This window comes from Sorex araneus, chromosome 6 (assembly GCF_027595985.1).
Source record: "Sorex araneus isolate mSorAra2 chromosome 6, mSorAra2.pri, whole genome shotgun sequence".
NCBI lineage: Eukaryota > Metazoa > Chordata > Mammalia > Eulipotyphla > Soricidae > Sorex > Sorex araneus.
Window position 1 is genome coordinate 44,332,583 of NC_073307.1, and position 20,915 is coordinate 44,353,497.

Sequence of the window (20,915 nt, forward strand, 5' to 3'; positions counted from 1 at the left end):
ACCAGCACTGGTTGTTCTTTTTTTTTTTTTTTGATATGTGCCAGTCTCTGTGGTGTGAGATGATATCTCATTGTTGTTTTGATTTGCATCTTCCTGATGAGCTAAAGGTTAATATGGTTCCTTTTTTCACTTTTCTTTATAGTACACATTTTGTTTGTTTTTGGGCCAAACCCAGCAGTGCTTAGGGCTTATTCCTGGCTCTGCATTCAGGGATCACTCCCAGTGGGCTCAGAGGAGCATATGGCATGCTAGGGATCAAACCCAGGCTGGACAAGTGCATGACAAAAACTCTATCTGCTGTACTCTGCCCCCTGTTATCTAGATTTGTATTAGTAAGCACAATTTCTTGTTCTTTCACTGCCTCTTATTTTTTCTATGTAGCACTTAACAAGATTTATATTCATTCTTATGCTTATTTGTTTAATGAGTATTTCCTAGTAGAATATGAGTTCTATGAAAGTTAAGTGATCATTTCTTAATTGTCTACCTACTTTCTTTTAGAACCATGCCTACTACAGAGTAATATTTTTTAAATGAGTATGTAGTGAGGTTTAAAATGAGTGTGTACTGAGTGTACAATTGAGAGGAGTACTAGAACCAGTGGGAGTCTCTCTTTCATGCTGCTGCTCTCTAACTCTCACGTGCTCACTTCCTTGCTCACTTTTGCATACACAAGTGTCCCATCTCCATTAGGAGATTTTTGGGGGGCAATCATCTCTACCTACCAGGACCCCAACTAAAGATCCACTTTCTTTACTAAATGGTCACTTAGTTTCCTTTTAATGTAGACTGAAGCCACACATTTGGAAATGAGCATTTATAAAACTTCTACTGGGGTCCAAACACTTTAGCATAGAGTGAGCAATCTCAGTCCATTTTGCAAGTAATTTCATGAGAAAATAATCACTGTCCACATGTTACAATGGCAGAATAGAGAAGTTGAGGCATAGACTTAATTATCCATAAACCCTAAAATATTTATAGCCAGTCCTTTACAGGACAAATTTACTGACCCCCATTTTAGAACGTACTTATAGAATGGAGAAAATATCAAATTATTATCCCACTAAAAAGCTGTTTTTAGGACAAAATGTGATACAAAGTTTATATCTAAGATACAAGTAAAAGCAAAAGATTTATTGTAATAAACCTACATTATTTTTTGAGTAAGATATGCCTACATTGAGGTCCCAGGATGGGACTGGTGACTGATATTGAGCAGATTTCACAAATTTCCTGGGCTTCAGTTTCACCACCAGTAAAACAGAAATCCATTTCCTTACTTCCTTAGCAAACATATGTGTGCTATTTGCCAGGCACTGCGCTAGGAGATGAATGAATGATGATCAATGAGATTATTTAAAAATGTTTTCCTAATTCAACTTTAATTGTACACATTCTAATAGTAATTATAAAGATTAAGTGATATAGACATTCACATACTTATGCATGTTATCTATATCATATACACATATACATAAGACATGCACATATACATACACATACACATAAGACATGTAAATGTAGAGAGCACTTAGATCAAGTCCAGTAAACTAGAAATACTAAGTACAAGGTGGCTCGTTCTCACCATCATAATTATAGCAGCAACTTATTCTGCATGGGGGGAGGTTGGGTCACAATTGGCTGTGTTCAAGGTTTACTCCTGATTCTGTGCTCATGAATTACTTCTGAGTAGATATAGAAACCAAATGGGGTGATAGAAATTGAACCTGGGTCAGCCCCATGTAAGACCTTACCCACTATATCTCTGGTCCCAAGAGCAGCACTTTTAAAAAGCCTTTAAGTAATTGAGTCACTGTGTAAAAAATGTTTTAAATTTCCTTTGAAAGATGGGCATATTTTCTCACAAATGATCTGCACCAATCTCTAGTATACAGGTGCATTTCCTGCCTCTTCTGATTCACATGTTCTTAAATATCTTGTTTATTCAAGCTGCTGAGTGTATTCCGCATGGAAGAGACTGGCAAGCTCCCCGTGATGTATTCGATATGCCAAATGCAGTAACAATAATAGGTCTCATTCCCTTGACCCTGAAAGAGACTCCAATCATTGAGAAAGATGAAGCTGCTAAAATCTAAGGGCTGGGTCGAATGGAGATGTTGCTAGTGCCTGCTCAAGCAAATCGATGAACAATGGGATGACAGTGATACAGGGATGGTTACATGTATTTAAATAAGTATCTTGGGAAATGATTAAAAGAAATGTGTGCATATGATTTCACTCATGTGGTAGACAGAGAAACTAAGTGAATAAACAAAATTAAACAAAAGTAAAGTTTACATGGTAAGATATATTGGTGGTTAACAGAATGAAAGGGGAAGGAGGAGGGTAAATTAAGAGAAAAGGGGCCAATTGTATAAAAGGTAACAAACTTTTCATGGTGATTCTAATATATGAAGTACATATATGATTTTGATTACGAGTGTGCAAAACTTATAATGTCACTAAGTCAAATACTTTCAGAAAATGAGACAAATTGTTGAATTAATATGGGAAAGAGAGAAATGTTTCAGAAAAATTGTTAAGAATCTACAAGGGTCCAAGGGCCAGAGAGATGGCCCAATGGGCGGAACATATTCATCACATATAGCAAGCCCGGGTTCCATTTCTGCAACACATGGTCCCTGAGCACCACTGGGTGTAAATCCTCCCCGTAACTTCCCCTCCTCCAAATCTAGAGAATTTGTAGATTACTTCTTGAGTATCTGCATTCTCACTCAACCTTAAGGAAAATGAAGTCAGATGCCCTTAATCACTTGAGATATATGATTTGTGGGAGACAATTTAGCCACAACCAGCAGACCCCTACTTAGAACTTAAACCTTGGTTATTCAACAAACCCTTCATCAAAATTAGAAAATGGGGTTGAAAGCAGATACAATGTTTTTATGGTTCTCCACCTTACTTTTCTGAATCGCCATCCATTACTGGTCCCAAATGCGTGGAGTGAAAAAACAAGGCATCTTTTGCATTGCTCAATTCTCATGGAATCATTACATGCTAGTTTTTAGGGTACATGCTACCTCATCATCTTCCCATTTTTTCACAGGTAAAAAGAGAACTGAGGCAACATGTCCAAGGTTGAAGATCTAGTAGTGCCAGAGATGGCTCTGACTCTACTTGAGTCACCTGCTAACACAGAGTGAAAGATTGCAAGAATTGTTCTATTGTTCTAGGTACTTCTGAGGAAGACAGTGTGATCTGCATAAAGAGATGAAAAGGTGCTGGAGAATTTACACATCATCATACCCCCAGCATGTCATCTGGCAGGAAGTATGATACCTAAATTTGGTTTGATGAATTTTATTTCCTACTTAAAATAGTGGAAGAAAGCGAGGGCGTCCTGATTTTTGAAAGAACCAAATTCACATGAATTTCCAACGCCCTCCTATGCAGTTCCACAACAGCAGGGGTGAAATTCTATTGTGCCTGTCAGATCCTGTCATTGAGAAGTCAGCCTCACCCAGACTTGACTGGCACTTGCTCTTCCCTGTCGGTGCTGCAAGATGAGCAGCGCCCTGCTAACCAGATGGTTATTTGTTCCACCAGCCACCTTTGCTGCATCCCTGATTCACTTCAGCCCAGGACAGTCTCCAGCAATCATGCTGCAAGGCAGCTCCTGCCAACAACTTTGCCAAATGGCTCCTCTCAAAGTCATGGGCTGCTCAGACAGACTGGCTCCTCCATCTGCAGCAGCAATTGGCAAAGAGGTGCTTCCCTTTCTGGCTTGTGCCTCTTGGCTGCACCAGAACTTTCTTGCCAGAATGATGATCTGACCCATGAGTAGGTCCAGCCATGTCTGGAGGTCTGGGGACATATAAAAGCTATGCTTGTGTTCACCAATGTCATCCCTGAGCATATTCTCAGAGCCTATGAGAATAGGGTAGGAGACCTGGAGTATCACAAACCCAGACAATGCATCAGAGAAACTCAGAGCCAGAAGAGTATGCTCTAGAGCATATGCCTCTGCTTCCCCACCTTTAACCTCATCTCAGTAGACTAGGAAACTGAAGCCAGAATGTAAAAGTGACTAATGAAGGTGGCGGTCTGGGAATACCACCAAGAGCTTCTGGTGTGCAGTCCATAAGGGTGCTTTCCAATTGCACCTACATCCATTTTCAAGTCCCTGGTAAAGACTGGATTTTTATTTTTGTATTGATCCAAAAGAATATTTCTTTTGAACTTGGAAAACTCTTTTTTTTCCATGTCAAAGTCACGATCTTTATTTAAAACAGGTGTGTCCTTTGAGATAATCTGCACAGGGATTAGGATCTTGGACTTGAGACTTAGCCAAGCCTGGAAGTGATTTCTGCCCTGCCATTCACTCTTGGACAACCTACAAAAAATACCTGCATTCTGTTCAACTTCATAGGTGGGATTAAGACAGTGTAAACCTATAGGTTGTAAGAATTAAATAAGAAGCGTCATGCTGAATGAAGTCAGCTAGGAAAAAAGGGATGGACACAGAAAAGATCTCTCTCGTACGTGGGATATAAAGAGACCTACTAAGGAAATAAGAAATGACCAAAGAAAAGAGAACTGGAGTCCTGTTTCACAGAATAACCTTACCCCAAGGCAGCTGAAGAGGATGGTAGAGGACTTGGACAATGGCAGTGGAAGTGGAAACCTGGTGGAGGCTGTGATGTGGGAATGTTTTACCCAACCATATTGTAACTGATGGTGCTTAAAATAAACCTTATTTTTAAGGATTAAAAGACAGAATTTACTTTAAAGCCCAGACAGACAATATCTCTGGCACATAGTAATACTTCCACAATTGCCAGAAATCAATAATCAACATTCCTGGGGCAGAGGTGATAGTTCAACAGGTAAGGCATTTGCCTTGCACGCAACCCACTTGGGTTTGATCTCTGGCATCACTTATAGTCCACCTGAGCCTCCCAGGAGTAAGCCCTGAGCATCACAGAGTGTGCTCCCCCAAAACAAAACAAACCAAAACAGAAAACAATCAACATTCTTCTGCTTCTTTTGCTTTTTGAGACACATTCAGCGATGCTCAGGGCTTACTTTTGGCTCTGTGTTCAGGGATCACTCCTGGCAGAGCTCAGGGAACACCTCATGTGCTGAGGATTAAGTCCACGTCAGTTCACAAAAGGCAAACACCCTACCAGCTGTATTATCTCTCCAGTTCCTGAATATTAGTTTCTATTTAGCAGGATAGGGGCACACTCAGATGTGCTGAAGGCACACTCCTGTCTCTATGCTCAGGGACTACTCCTATTGGGTCTTGGGGACCATACATGGTACTGGGGATGAAACCCAGGTTGGACTCAGGCAAGGCAAACTCCCTACATGCTGTACTTTCTGGCCTCTCAACATTATTCTCTTTTAAATCAGATCCACAATGGTTGTTGGAAAATGCAATATGCTATACATTGAGGCATAAGATCTGCCTGGCATCTTAAAATGTGCACAGCTCTGTAGATATTACATTAACTACTAATTCACATTAGGAAATTTGAATTCAAGGGTTAAATAATGTCTCCAAGGTTACTTAAAGGATAAATGGAGTACCAGAGATTCCTTCTTGTCATTTTACTGAGAAGTGGAAATTAATGTCGTGACTTCAGAGATGATAAAATCAGGAGTAACAACTTGTGAAAGGAAGAATGGTTCCATAAACAAAAGTATAGGCATTATCTTATGTAATATAAAAATCTGGAAATGATTTTATATCCATCACAAGAGAACTTCTAAAGGAACTATGTTATAATCATACCATTGGGACATTCTGCAGTCATTACAAAGAACAAAACAGATGTAGGTATCCTGACATGGAAAGATGTTTAAAATACACCATTCAGAAAGAGAACAAAGCACAAGTTAAGCAAGCAGCAAAGTCAGTTTATGCAAACAATCCCTCCCCTAACAGCATATTTGCACATGTATATTAAAATGTATGAAGATGCATGGAGATTTAGTTATGAGGAGGTTTACCTAACCATTGAGATGGCAACCCTGGGAGAGATGTGGACAGATGTGGAAAGGGAAGGTGATTTAGGCTTGGCTTTATCTCCTTCTATAATGCTCAAATCCTTTCATGTGAAAAGGCAATTTGTGCAGTATTTGTTTTATAAAGAAGAACACAAAGGCAGAGAAAAATGTGAATGACAATACAGCAGTTGTGAATCAACAAAACTCCTAATTTGGGGGTCCCTTGCCCTAACTTCATTTCCACAGTTATGTGAGCATCATTAATCTTGCTGAATTTCTAGAAGAGCACCCCTCTTTGAATAAACACCTCCAGGTTGGTGATCAGGGTGCCACATTTAGACTTTTAGACTGCCAAGAAGCACTCAGCATTTTCTTGCATTTCCTGTGGGGGTCTCCCATCCAAGTACTAACCAGACTCGACCCTACTTAGCTTCTGAGATCAGACGGGATCGGGCACGTTCAGAGTGGTATGGCAGTAGACTGGAGTGATAGCAGAGCGGGTAGGGCATTTGCCTTGCGGCGGCTGACCCGAGTTTGATTCCTCCGTTCCTCTCAGAGAGCCTGGCAAGCTACTGAGAGTATCCTGCCATCATGGCAGAGCCTGTCAAGCTACCCGTGGCATATTCAATATGCCAAAAACAAGTCTCACAATGGAGACGTTACTGGTGGCCACTCGAGCAAATCGATGAACAATGGGATGACAGTGATACAGTGCTATGGTGCTATTTTCTGTGGGGGCTTTTTTCAGCTTTTCTTCTGTCTGAACCCTATGCATCTGGTGATGGTCACAGAGCTGAGTCCTGCCCTTGAGTGAAGAGGTTGGCTGCCATTCTGTGACTGCTTCTGGTTTATTACTTCCTGCAGATTCATAGCAGCAGAACCAGCAATGCACGGTAGAGCACCTCTCAGTTCCCCACATACACCTGGAATACATCCCCACACACATAAGGCATTCTGCGCCCTCAGTCTAACAGACCTCTTTTTCCTCAGGTAGAAATCTGCCTCCACTCTTGGACTCCATGTACTTTTTTGTTCCTGATCTATATTCCTGCTCATTCTTTTAACTTGCACAAGTCAGTGGGTTTCCTTATTCTAAAACAGAACTGAGTCTGACATAGGCCCCTCGCCCCCACATACCGGTCCTTTCTATTCCCTAGGAGATCCTTTCTGCAATGAAATAAATTAATAGCAGTTAGTTTCACGTGGACTGCACACATGCAGCTCCTAGTATCATCGTTCCTCTTTCCAGAGTAAATCTGAAACCTAGGAATTTAAGATGCCCTGGATTATTTAAGGTAACATTCCTAGAGGTCTTGTTAAAAAGAATCCAGGCTTCCAGTGGAAGAGTTAATGTCCTAACTGGTCTATTATGTCTGAGCTGATGTTCAGCTCAATTCTAAAGTTCTGAAAAGGAGAGAGGAAGAAAGAAAGTGGTGAGGACGACAAGTGTGGTGAATGTAAACTCTTCTTATCAGTGGCAGGATGAGAGGAGCCAGCGTGGAGAGCTATTCTGGTCAAAATGAGACCTTTGGATACCTCCACTAACATGCAAGTGACACCTTCTATCACAGACCTGGTTCTCTCCCCTTTCTTCTGAAGCAACTGTGTGAATGTCCACCACATGGAGAATGGGGGCCAGATGGTCTAGGGAAGGGGCTCCAGAAACTTTTTCCATTCACTACTTTTTTGCTTGGAAAAATTGTTACACAATGCCGGTTATGTGTGTATATAAAACAGGTATAGAAATCAAATGCATACTGATAATAAATCACAAAATAATACGTTTAAAAACACACCTTTAAAAATTATTTTGCAATGCCCACAGTCAGTATGCAACCCCATCTAAGGTGGTGATCCACAATTTAAGAAGTTATGACCTAGGGAACCGTCTGAGCTCAGCCTTGGATCTACATTGCTAGTGGAGACTGGCATAAGCAATTTGGCTCCTATTAGGAAAACCTGGTTAGATATTTGCCTTGCATGCGGCTGACCTGCATTCGATCCCCAGCATCCCATATGGTTCCCCAGCACCACCAGGAGTAATTCCTGAGTGCAGGGCCAGGAGTAACCCCTGAGCATTTGCCGGGTGTGATCCAAAAAGAAAAAAAAAGGAACACCTGGTTATTTTTTGCATTTTTAACTGTTCAAGTTCAAAAGTATTTTTAGTTTTTTTTTTTTACGTATTATGAAATAAGTTACAGCGATAGCACAGCAGATAGGGCATTTGCCTTGCACGTGGCTGACTCGGGTTCGATTCATCCATCCCTCTCGGAGATCCCGGCAAGCTACCGAGAGTATCCTGCCTGCACGCAGAGCCTGGCAAGCTACCCATGGCGTATTCAATATGTCAGAAACAGTAACAACAAATCTCACAATGAAGACGTTACTGGTGGCCACTCGAGCAAATCAATGAACAATGGGACGACAGTGCTATAGCTCTTAGAAAACAATCTATAGGAATAAGTCAGATGAGGCAGCTGGCTTTGGTGGGACATTCAGTCTCCTTCCCTGTGGGAGAAGGGAGGACTGAACCCTGTATCTGCCCATGTCTGGGAGACAGGACAAGGGAATGGAACAGCACTGAAGGCCCTCATGAGGATGAACACAGGCGGAGAATACCACCACATTGTCAGGCTCACAAAACTGACAGCCAGTGGCAGAGGTGGCCAAGGAGCCCAGCCAGGGTCCAACACATTTATATCCCAGGCAGGGTCCATTCTGGTTCTGAGACTTAAAGTCTGTATCCCTATACAAATTTCTTTGCTTCCCCCAATCTTGAAATTTATTATTCTGAAAAAATTAATGAGGCCAGTACAATTATGCTCTCGAGTGGTTGATGGTTACATGAATAAACCTTTGAGAAATAAATACCTAAAAGGTCTGCAATAGAGACAATCCTCAAAAAAGCCTCCATTCTCTTCCCTTAGCTAAATTGGACCCTTAGTTTCGTCATTAATGCCTATGCCTGAGTCTAGGAATGCCAGTCTGCAGCTGTGCTCTTTTCATTGAGCATTACCAATATTTTGACAGGGCTGGCCTAATATTATTCACCCCAGGTTCACTGGTATGGTTCTGGCTGGTCCTCATAAAGGGCTGGGGATTGCCCCTGGGGACCTGGTTGCTAATAATGAATACTTGCTAGTGATTTTCAATGCACTCTAGTTATTATGTTTAGTAGCAGAACATTTCCCATCCCCAGAAAGGTCATTTACAATAGTATAAGGCAGCTTCTTCCCACCTTCCATTTCAGTTTTTTTTTTCTGAGAATAGCAAAGAACTCAAACATTCATCCATATGCATTGGAAATACTATTCTGAACTGGCATTTGCATACAAATACCAAAGCAACTTAAGGAACTGCTGGCAGTACTCCATCATAAGACACCGCCTCCTTTTATTTTTCCAGTGCTTTCCCAGCACTTTTGAAAGAAAAAAACAATTTCATGTACTTCTTTCATTTTATTTGGCATAGCTCCCATCTTTCTTGAGCATGTGTACGTGTGGTGGTACATGTGATGTATATAGTATATGGCGTTGGGGAGAAAGACTATTGCTTGCTCAGTTTTATTCTTGTGCCCTTAAGATGTTGTAATATTTCAAAGATCTCAGGTTTTAAGGCTGTTTAAACTCAACTCCCCGAAGACTGGTCTCTTCTATCTTATCACCATGCTGATAATTGGCCATATAGCATTATTCGGAATCATTTCATGGTGTAGAATATTATGTTGAAATCAGTGTGAGGCATTTTTGTAAAAATTTCTTTATACAAAGCTACAGTCAGTTTCTTTGTTACTTTCACTCATTAGCTCAAATGCTGCCCTAGAGTCCTCTTCTCCAGCTATTCATATGGTTTTTAAAGTCTTGAATATTCCAGTGACATTCTAATTTATACATTTAGTCCAGGTTCTCCTTCTGAACTTCAACCTCAGCAACCCAACTGCTCCTTTGAGTCTTACTGTGAGACCAGATATCTCACAGGTCATTCAGAATAAGGTTTCTAAAGTCCTTTCTCAACTTCACTGAAAAGCCTCAGCATAGAGCCATTCTCATGGTAAAATTCTGGGAGTTGGGGCTGGAGTAATAGTATAGTGGGTAGGGTGTTTGCCTTGCACAGGACTGACCTGGATTCGATTCCAAGCATCCCATGTGGTCCCCCAAGCACCACCAGGAGTAATTCCTGAATGCAAAGCCAGGAGTAATCCCTGTGCATCACCGGGTGTGACCCCAAAAATATATATATAATATAATAAAATAAATTCTGGGAGTTTTCCTTGACCCCATCCATCCATCTCCTTAGCTATCACACCAAGTTACCCTCACCTTTTCCTAGAGCATATCTCCAAACCATCTAATTGTCTTCAACTCTATGATTTCCATCATCCTCACATATAGCCACAACCTCTCTTGACACCTCCAGTCTTTAACAGCTCTCTGGCCCCGCCCTAAATAGCAAACAGACTTAAGAGTTTCAAAAGAAAAAAATAAAAACCTGAAGCTATTTTTCCCTGATCAAAATCCTTTAATGGCTTTCGATTCACTTTTGGCTCAAGTCCAAACTCCTTATGATCAACAAGGCTCAATGTGATCTGACCCCTGAAAAACTTTCCAAGCTCTTTCTTTCTAATATTTTATTGTGAACATTTTCAGATACCAAATCAGTAAAGAAATGGATGTCAGGGACAGAACAATAGGATAGTGGATAAGGCATATCCTTGCACGTGGCGGACTCGGCACAATCCCCAGCATCCCATATGGTCCCCCAGGTACCGCCAAGAGTAATTTCTGAGCTCAGGTCCAGGAAAACCCCGAGCATCACTGGGTGTGACTCAAAAAGAAAAAAAAACAAAAAAGAAAAGAAAAAAGAAATGGATGTAACTATCCACAGACTAACCTGCTAGCTTTCACTGTTTACATTTTGTACTTCCTTTGCCATACATCTAGCCAGTTAGCCATAAGTTTGTGGTCGCATTAATCTTTCTTCTTTGGGGTTAGTTCCACAGGACACCACAGATTCTAGTCTTATTCTCATCGCTCATCGTCCTGATCCCTAGACTCTAGTCAGTGCTGTATGTTTATATATTATTATTATTATATATTATTAATATATATGTATCAGTGAGAGTATCCCGCCCACAGAGCAGAGCCTGGCAAGCTACCCTTAGTGTACTCAATATGCCAAAAACAGTAACAACGACGGTCCTCATTCTCCCCTGACCCTGAAAGAGCCCCCAATAAGCCATCGGCCTACACTAGCATGTGACAGGGACAAATGGAGACGTTACTGGTGCCTGCTTGAGCAAATGGACGAACAATGAATGGGATGACAGTGATACAGTGATTGTACTTATAGTGTCTTCTACCTGAAATAACTTCAGTTCTTGTTAATTCCTAACTCTTGTTAATTTTTAAGGTTGTCCCTGCAATCCCAGTGTAAATTACCTTGCCTTACAAAAGGTCTCAAGACACTGTGTGCTTTTCTTGAATACCACTTAATCACAACTAGTGACTATATATTTATTTGCAAAAGTGTTTGTTAAATGTCTATCTCCTCTGCTAGCTTGAAAGTTCTCTAAGAACAGACATTATGTGTGTATTGAAAAGACTTAGTCACTTCTGCAAAAAGTCAACTGAAATTTGTTGAAGGAAAATGAAAGGGAGAATGAATTAATAACTGGAAGGAGGCACATGGTCTTAGTGAATTTGTTCTTCCTTGATAAGTGCAAACAGTGTGGGAGTTTTTAAAAAACTCTGAGAGAAAGACCTTATTTTTTGCCAGAATACAAACACAATACATTAAGGCATATTACTGAACGCAAATCATGGCTCGTGGTGGAACCAAGAAAAGAAACTATGGTGGGTTCTGGTAACCTCTCATTCTTCAGTAGCCCTCAACCTACTCATTATTACACCAAGTCAACACAAACTCTAGGGAAAAAGAGTGTTGGCTATATAAAGTAACAAAAAATTGCCTTAGTGTCTTTAAGAGCAGTGCTAACATGTCTTAATCTTGCACTTCTTTGTTGTAAATCATCTTTCTTATGGCATAAGTTCTATTGTCATTCTCATTTCACAATGAAGGAAACAATATATATCAAAACTAATTATAAATTTTAAGATATCTTAAAATTTAATTAGAGTCTCTTGCCCGCATGCCTGGCTGTCTTCTCCAGGGCCCCTCGGAGGGGATGGGCTCCAGCTTCCCTCCCTGCCCCGAGCAGAGCTCCCAGTGGCCGAAGACCACCAGAACCTAGCCATAGCCATGCTCAAGGCCCCTCTCCACATGTTCGGACAAGCCTCACGCATGAAGGTACTGGCAGAGGAACCCAGGTGTGTGTAATCCCATCAACAGCTAACATTCAGAGACTTAAAAGCAAGCTCCCAGAAGCATGCAACTGCAAAGCAGCCCCAAGATATCTTATAACCTACTTTTCCCTCTGGGAGAAACTCGCAAGCTACTGAGAACTTCCTGCCCACATGGGACAGCCTCGCAAGCTTCCCATGGTGTATCTATATGCCAAAGCCAGTAACCAGCTGAATCTCATTCCCCTGACCCTGAAGTCTTTAGAGGCTTCTAAAATCTCAGGGTTAGGACAAATGTAGTGGTTATTGAGACCACTCGAGCCACTCGATGATCAACAGGATTTCGTGATCATGATCGTGAATTAAATTTTAAATTAAAGAAAATTTTAAAAATGAGTATCTTAAAATTACATACATAAGAAGCCATAACAATACTATATAAATCACAGGACCTCAATTAATCAAAAAAAAAAGTTAAGAAATTAGTTTTCTAACTTTCCTTTCCAATTAGATTGCCTTTCCTATAAACTCTACCTCTAATACAATAGTCTATTCCATCTGTGGCTCCATTTGAGGATAAGATTTGTCTACAAAACTCCAACTGCTCTAATGGAGAGCAGATTTTAGTTTGTTTGAACAAGAAGAAAGAGAAGGAGAATTTTAAAAATGTCTACCTATATATCAGATATTTTAAAGATGATTTTTTAGGAATAGAAAACCCAAAGTTTTCTAACTGAAAATTTGTAAGAATCACTGTTGACTTTATCTTGTCTTCATTCCAGTCCAATTATTAACACACTTTGAAATTTCCTCAGAGAGATACACAGTTTATAAGCAAGGATAAAACAATAGTGCTTTCCTCAGAACCAAAGCTAGCTTCTTTCTCTCTCTTTCCTTCCTTCCTTCCTTCCTTCCTTCCTTCCTTCCTTCCTTCCTTCCTTCCTTCCTTCCTTCCTTCCTTCCTTCCTTCCTTCCTTCCTACCTTCCTTCCTTCCTTCCTTCCTTCCTTCCTTCCTTCCTTCCTTCCTTCCTTCCTTCCTTCCTTCCCTCCCTTCCTTCCCTTCTTTTATTTTTTTGGAAGGGGGTGTCACACAGAACAGTGCTTGGAGCTTACTCCTGGCTCTGCACTCAGGGATCACTCCTAGCAGGGCTTGGGCGAATTTACAAAGTCCTTGGGATTGAACCTGCAAGGCAAGCACCCTACTCACTGTACTACTATTGCTCTGGCCCAGCTACCTTTGAAGGAAAATGTGGTAGTGGAAAATTTCCTAGGGGAAGAGCATGGACTCTGGCTTAAATTTGAAAACTACTTTCCCCCAGTCTATATGACCTTGCCAAATTAGTAACACATCTGGGCCTCAGTCGTTCAGCTTCCTTATTTGAAAAGAGAAACAGCAGAATTTAGGAATATTGAATTGCTACTTATTAAAAAGTTCAATAAGGTGCTTGGGATATTGAAGATACCCAAAGCGATGAACTCTTTAGAAGGAGGAAATATAGGAAAAGGTAAGAAAAGAAGAGTCATAGGCAATGCCTTTAATAAATACATATCAGGTGTGACTGACAGAGAGGGAGGGAGGGAGGGGGGGAGGGAGGCAGGGAGGGTTAAAAGGAAAGGAGGGAGGAAGAGAGAGAGAAAGACAGAGAGTGGAGGGAGGGGGAGAAAGAGAGGGAGAGAGGAGGAGAGAGGAGAGAGTGAGAGAGAGAGCTTAGGTAAAGTGTCCTTTAGCATTTGCATTGCTCTTAGCTGTAGGAACTTGCCTGCAGCTACCACTTACAATGTAAATTGAGCTCAGAGTCCTTCACACTAACTACACAGCAAAACCTTTCAGCTTTAAATAGAATACTGCAGTGTGGAATGATCTAAGCAAAGGGAAAAAATTCAGAGAGAGATGTGAAGGAGATTTAGGAGGAAAAAAAAACCTGATTCATCTGGGAAGAAAGGAGGAAAATGTAGAAATGTCAAAGGAAACAAAAGGAAGTCTACAGAGAAGCAAAAAGCTAATTCTCTGGAAAGTGGGTTTAAGTTAATAGAGAGGAGGAAAAGTTTGGGGGGTAACCCCCCATTGAAGATCAAAGATTTTGATCTGGAGCTTTTTCAGAGGTATCAGCACTTCCTAAAATGAAGAAATCTGGAAGCTTACAGTGAAATTAGATTTCTTTAATAGAGTGGGGAAGTGTGTGTGAGTGTGTGTGTGAGTGTGTGTGAGCCTGTGTGAGCATGTGTGGGCGTGTGTGTGTGTGTGTGTGTGTGTGTGTGTGGAGAGAGACAGAGAGAGAGACAAGATACTCAGAATGATTTCTGAAAGCTGTTATAAAATCATACTTTTATGAACTCACTTTATTTGGAATTAGTATTTACAAAATGCCATAAAATAGAAATACAGATTAGGTAGTATCTGTCTCTGTAAGCAGTTACTGAGATGCTGTTGTTTTTAATTTATTTCTTCATTCCACAGATGACACTCTTATACCCATGGTCTCAACTTGCCCATCTTCTTACCTCAGTAAGTTTCCTTTGCCTACTTGGAGGCAGAAGCAAAGAAGAAAGTATGAAGAATAGCTTTCTTTCCTTTGTTACAAACAGAAATAAATGTGTCCAGTCCCTATCACCAAGTTAAAAGAACCTAGACCAGCTCTGTCTTGCACGACCTGCTCTATTACATGGCTACTCACATTCTACCTGGTAACTGAGACAAAGCATTTGAACTGAGAAACATCTTAAATCCACATTATCATATGAAAAAGAAAAGCAGTGATGGAAAGCTTGGCGCTTGGCGTGAAGATGAAACAGACTGAACATATTTTTTGTTTTGAGGTCACATCTAGTGGTGCTCAGGAGTAAGTCCTGGCTCTGTGCTCAGGGATCACTGGCAGAGCTGGGGGTACCATATGGGATGCTGGGGTCTGAACCCAGGTCAGCCAGGTGCAAGGCAAGTGCCCTACCCATTATGCTATCATTCCAGCCCCACAGACTGAGCATCTTAAATGCCATCTCTGAGCTCCTGGAGGCTCGAGCTCAGGCAACTCCATTTGATCTGTGTAGCACCAGGGCATGCCAGGCTAGATGCCCTTGGATAACAATGATGGCGAGACAATGCAGTTTTCATTGCATTCATCATGCTTGCAATCTAAAATTTTCGGGGATGTTTGGAGAAGATGCCACCTATTCCCCCTCTCCAGACTGTATATCATTTCTTCCTCCTGTGCTGGGGCTTTTTCACTCTCCCACCCCCTTCCATTTCTCCAGGAATCTTAATTTTATTGAAGGTTATAGAACATTTAGTAACCAAGAATCAGAACAAGAATCTTACATGAACGTTACAGTCACAGCATTCTCCTAAAGTACTTTTTGCACACATTTTTTTCTCAGCTGGATATTACAAGGTGACAGTCCAAAGAACGGCAAAAGGATAAAGGCTTACAGCTACAAAATTAATGCAATCACTCCCTCCCTGCTATCTCCCACCCCCTTGCAAAAGTTTTGTCATGGTGGGGTGGGGGGAACCTCAATACCATATCCAAAAGGCAGGGGAAGATTCCACCTGCTGACTTTCTTCCTGCGTGCAGGGGACTCAGGCTAATGTCAGAACAAGGGGGGATGGAGAGAGAGAGAGAGAGAGAGAGAGAGAGAGAGAGAGAGAGAGAGAGAGAGAGAGAGAGAGAGAGAGAGAGAGAGAGAGAATTGCACCTCTTGGCAGAGCTCAGCCTATGGAACCCTCTTGCTTTCTGCTGGCTGTTGATTCAGCAGAAACTACTGCTGCAGAATTCATAATGGTTGGATTTTAAAGGCCCCACCGATCGCGTTGCTCGCCCCACGTGTCACACTCCTTCGCTCTCCGCCCTAACAGTTTCCCCAGCCACCTTTTTATTTCTTGCTAATGCACTTCCAGGGGGAAAGGGGCTCGCCCTAGTGCGGAGGGCCCTTGGGGGTTCTGATTGTCTGAGCAGGTAACCTGGCCCGGGAGATGAACCGATGAACCGGCAGGAAATGAAACCGTGCCCTCGCTGCAGCCGCCGCCGCCGGGAGACAGACACAGCATCATCCCGCTCGGGGAGGCAAGGACCCACGGGCCCTGCTGGGTGCTGGGCCCCGTCCTCCTCATCTCCCCGCGGCGCCCCGGCCAACCTCTCGGGGGAGGGGTCGCCCGCCTCGTGGGGGTCATTTCTTTTTCCAGCCTGGAGCCCCACCCTTCCCAGCCTAATCCCCCGAGGGCCGTTTTCCCGGCCGTGGACGCCTGGTCCACCTGCTGCTGATGGCCAGGCTCAGCCGGCGGAGCCCGGGTGGCCGTGAGGGTGCCGGGGGTAGGGTGGGGTGGGGAGTGGGGGGGCTGCCCCGGCGGGCCGAGCCCCCGACCCAGCCCCGCGCCCCGCGGCCGCCCGCCCCGGCGCGGCCCTGGGCCACTCGCGGCGCGGGGGGCCCCCGGCGGCGGAATGCGGCGGGGCTGGCGTTACCTTCGGTCGCATAGCTGTGGTCGCGCAGGAAACTGTTGTTGATTTTGCGGGTATCAATGTCCTCCTCCATTGACAGCAGGCTTACTTGCGTGGGAACCAGAAGCCGGCAGACTAGTATCCATGATCCCTCCCCGCAGCCAGTCTCACGGGAGAGGGGGGCAGGGGAGCCAGTGGGACTGCACCATGGTCCGAGCCTGGGGAGGAGACGGGGAGGCGGAGAGAGAAAAATACAAAATAAACCCCCCCGGCACGGGAGCTGTCACCTGCTCGGCGGGCGAGGGCGGCTGCGGCGGCTCGTGCGCGGCGCGCCCGCTGCTCCCCGGAGGGCTCGAGGATGCCGCGCCGCGCCCCGAGGGGTCCTGCCCGCCCGCCCGCCCGCCCGCCCGCGGGGCTCGAGGCGATGCCCAACAGGTCCCGCTCGCCGGCAGCCGCTGCCCGGGGCCAACCGGCTGCCGCCGCTGCCGCCCCCCCTGGCAGAGCGGGCAGCCGCGACAAAATGGGGCCTTTCTGGACCCGGAGCTCCAGAGGCGAGCTGGCAGCGAGAGGATTCCGGCAGGGCTGGCCCGGAGGAGGGAGTCGAGCCCTCGGGAGGGCGGCTGGGCGCGGGCGGGGGCGCGGGCAGCAGGCGGGGAGCAGGGCAGGGCGCCGCGGCCGGCGCCAGCGCACTCACCCTCACTGCCACACGGGCGCACTCGCGGCGGCGGCGGCTGTGACTGTCGCTGCTGCTGCTGTTGCTGCTGCTGCTGCTGCTGCTGGTACCGCCGCCGCCGCCGCTGCTGCTGCTGCTGTTGCTACTGCCGCCGCCGCCGCCGCCGCCGCCGCCGCCGCTGCTGCAGGAGGCTGGAGGCGGCTGGTGCATTAAAGGCGAGGCTCCTCCCAACCGCGTCAGCAACCCCAGGACTCTTCCCCGGCAGCGGTGGTGGCCGAGGCCGAGGCTGCGGCTGCTCCGTGCTGCAGTGGGGCGCACGCACGCGGCAGCCCAAAGGCACCTGGGCTGCAGGCAGCTCGCCGCAAGTTCACTTGAGAAGCGTCGACGTGCTCTTGCAACCCCACCCCTTCGCGTGCCACGCCGTAAGGCGGGGTGGGGTGGTGGGGGGGGGGGGGGTCACGCTGGCACCCAGAGCCCCGAACTGCTTTCCGGACGCCTGCGCTTCGGAACTGCGAGTACGGGTTCCCCGTGGCTTCCAAGTTCAGGAAGGAGGCAGGGAATGCAGGTCACTTTTGCTCACCCTTTTTCTAAAGAGGCTTGGGGTGCCTTGATGAAGTTGGAGCGCGAGGCCTGCAATGAAGCCTCAGAAAGGAGAGTGTGGAGAGATGGGATGGGCAGAACCCAATTAAGTCCTCGGTGCTGAGAAGAAGCAGGGGGCTTGTCCGAGGATTTGTCCGAGAGCCCATCTAACTTCTCCAGGCCAAACATCTAACCGGAGCCTGCTTTGTCTACACAGCAGAATCAACGGGTCAAGATGTGACTCCAGAACCGATGGGAACAAAAGTCCGTCCTACATAGTCCTTTGGAATTGGCTTTGGGCAAATGTACAGCATCCACCCCGCCACCCCCCCCCCCCCGCCGCCCTGCCACACACACAAAATGTACAGCAGCTCCCCTCCCCCCCCCCCCCCAAGCAAGTTTGGCTTATGGGTGCCGTTTGGCAATGCAGGGAGCCTTGCATTTGCTCCAAAGATGTGAAAAATCCACAAACTCCAAGCTTATAGAGAGCCACCTTACCGTGGGGGAGCTTCAAAAACCTAGTTAATGCCCCTCCCTTCCCCAAAGATGCTGGTATTTCTACTTGTAGGAGAAAATACATAATTCTCTAACACCCCTTCCTCAAGTGTCCCCAAATGGCAAATTCCGTATTTTGAAGGGAAATTAGATCATCATTGTTATGAAACAACCACATTCTTTTATGAAGCAACTCACATCACTTAGAAAGTCTATTTGCGGAGAAAATTTCCCTGGTTTCCTGTGGTAGAAGGTATTCATTTCAGTGGGTGTCATTGCAGGGAAAGACATCAGCAAACGTCTTGCTCAGTTAAGCTCCACAAGTTTAGCTAGATGAGCCCAGAGGGATCTGTGAGTTAATTATATACATACAATGCTTGGGCTAACACAATTTAGAAAGTATTTGAAGTTCCAAAAAATGGGGGAACAAGTCCTTAATGGAGGCTGGGAACTGCCATTAGGTTTGCACACAGAGTAGATGCTTTTGGCAGGTGGGAGATAGCACTGTCTCTATGCCCCAGACGACAGCCACAGATCTCTGGGAATAGGGTAAAAACAGTCTTGGCTTAAGAGTCGGTGCTTTGGCTAACACCAGGTTTCATTTTATTGTCATCTGGTTGTTGTCTTACACACTTGTTAGACTTTTTTTGCTCCAAATTCACATGTGACATTCCAGTAACAGATGAAGACAGGTGTAAGTTGATTGAATCCATATCAGCTCCAAACAACGTGGCTGTCTCTTCCACATCATGAGATGTATCCATCACCAGGTCTCCAGTGGCAAGCTCACCTGGAGTTCCCCAGTCCAGATTCTTTGAGAGGCTGGAATAGGGAGGCAGAAGAAAGTTGAGTTCCTTCCTTCCTGGCTGAAAACATCCTGCTTCCAGTTGAAATAACTTAAGTTGCAACAAAAGGTTTTCAGAGTATTCGAGAAATTCTCCCCGATATCTTCCTTAAACATAGGCTAGTTGGAACAGACCGGCATGATGAATGGAGTAGGACCACCCAGGTCATTAGACTTCTTGAGTTTGACTTTCCCACTGTGACCAATGGGACAAATGACTCTCCTTACATGTAGTCTCTGAGAGAAACAACATTTCCCCTAAGGATTTTTCAAAAATTCCTCTTGTACTTATTCAACCATACAGGCATGTCTTCCCCTAAGATACAAGTTCTGAAAGGCAAATGAATCCATGGATCAAGCACTGTAGCACTGAAGCACTGTCGTCCAGTTGTTTATCAATTTGCTCCAGTGGGCACCAACAATGTTTCCATGTGAGACTTGTTACTGTTTTTGGCATATCAAATACACCATGGGTAGCTTGCCAGGCTCTGCAGTGCGGGCGGGATACTCTCGGTAGCTTGCCGGACTCTCCGAAAGGAACGGAGGAATCAAACCTGGGTCGGCCACCTGTAAGGCAAATGCCCCACCTGCTGTGCTATCGCTTCAGCCTATGGATCAAGCAGATTTCAAAATTTGGTTATTAGGACCAATCTTCTATAGTATCAAGCAATTTAAACTGGTCCCTCCAAGCCCAAAACAAGACAAATAAAGCTGTTGGTTTTGTGCCTCAACACAGTTGCTGTTGGCGGAGTGAATGAATCCTTGTGCAATACTGTAGTGGTGTGAGGAGACACACACCATTTCTCAGAGGACACACCAGCCGCTTTCCCTTCCTTCATGAGATCAAGCTCCTCCCAAAACTGTTTTATATGTGTCCCCCCTACAGGTTCTGGGAATTCCTCAGCATCACAGTTGAAGTGTTTCTACTTCATTGAGGCAACTTTGACCACACCAGAGTCCCTTCTATAAGCATTTTCTGTCTCTGAAAAAAAATTTTGGTCTTTTTTATGGCATATTTCATTTTGTAATAGCTGTTTACTTATTATAGTTAATTACTTCCCATTTTATCTCCAATAATAAGTGCCTGACATTTAGTAGATAAAACATTATTTATTGAATGGTGAAAAATACTTCCTGAATACATGGCTAAATTTGTTATGATCTTTAGGTTTTAAAATCTTGACTAACAATTCCCATGAAATAACTTTTGTTTATATCTAAGATTTTAGATTTATCATTTGTCACTTGTCATCCTGTTGATCTTCAATATGCTTGAGCGGGCGCCAGTATCGTCTCCATTCATTCCTGATGCGTGCTAGTGTAGATTTATACCATCATACATCAACATCTGGTAAACAACATTACTGCTACAAAAATCTAGCCTTTACTATACAATTAACCCATTTTATACAGTTTACCCACTTCCTTCCCCCCTTCCTTTCTGTAACCATTAATTTGTAAGAACAAATTAGTCTAGGATTTTGTTTTTGTTTCACTTAGTTTGTTTTTGTTTCCTTATCTTCCCCCAAATGAACCCGCTAGATTTGTCAGGTTGTTGTCAATGGCAAAATTTCATCTTTAAATAATAGCTGGGGATTATTCCTTGTGATATAGACCA

At 44.2% G+C, this 20,915-nt stretch overlaps 1 protein-coding gene across 3 annotated transcripts in view; it reads right to left on the reverse strand.

The window, feature by feature from the left end:
• PPP2R2B (protein phosphatase 2 regulatory subunit Bbeta) overlaps positions 1–20,915 on the reverse strand; it is a 467,657-nt gene that overhangs the window by 281,211 nt on the left and 165,531 nt on the right. Inside the window, exons 1-2 of one of the 3 annotated variants that reach the window (XM_055141212.1) lie at positions 17,401–17,759; positions 16,731–16,924 (exon numbers count right to left, since the gene is read on the reverse strand). The exons of 1 other annotated variant lie outside the window; for it this stretch is intronic. In XM_055141212.1, the coding sequence (XP_054997187.1) occupies positions 16,731–16,800 (70 nt within the window). In that variant the 5' untranslated portion in view covers positions 16,801–16,924; positions 17,401–17,759. Of the gene's footprint in view, positions 1–16,730; positions 16,925–17,400; positions 17,760–20,915 lie in introns of those variants that run through there. One more of the 3 variants, XM_055141210.1, reaches the window with a different exon arrangement.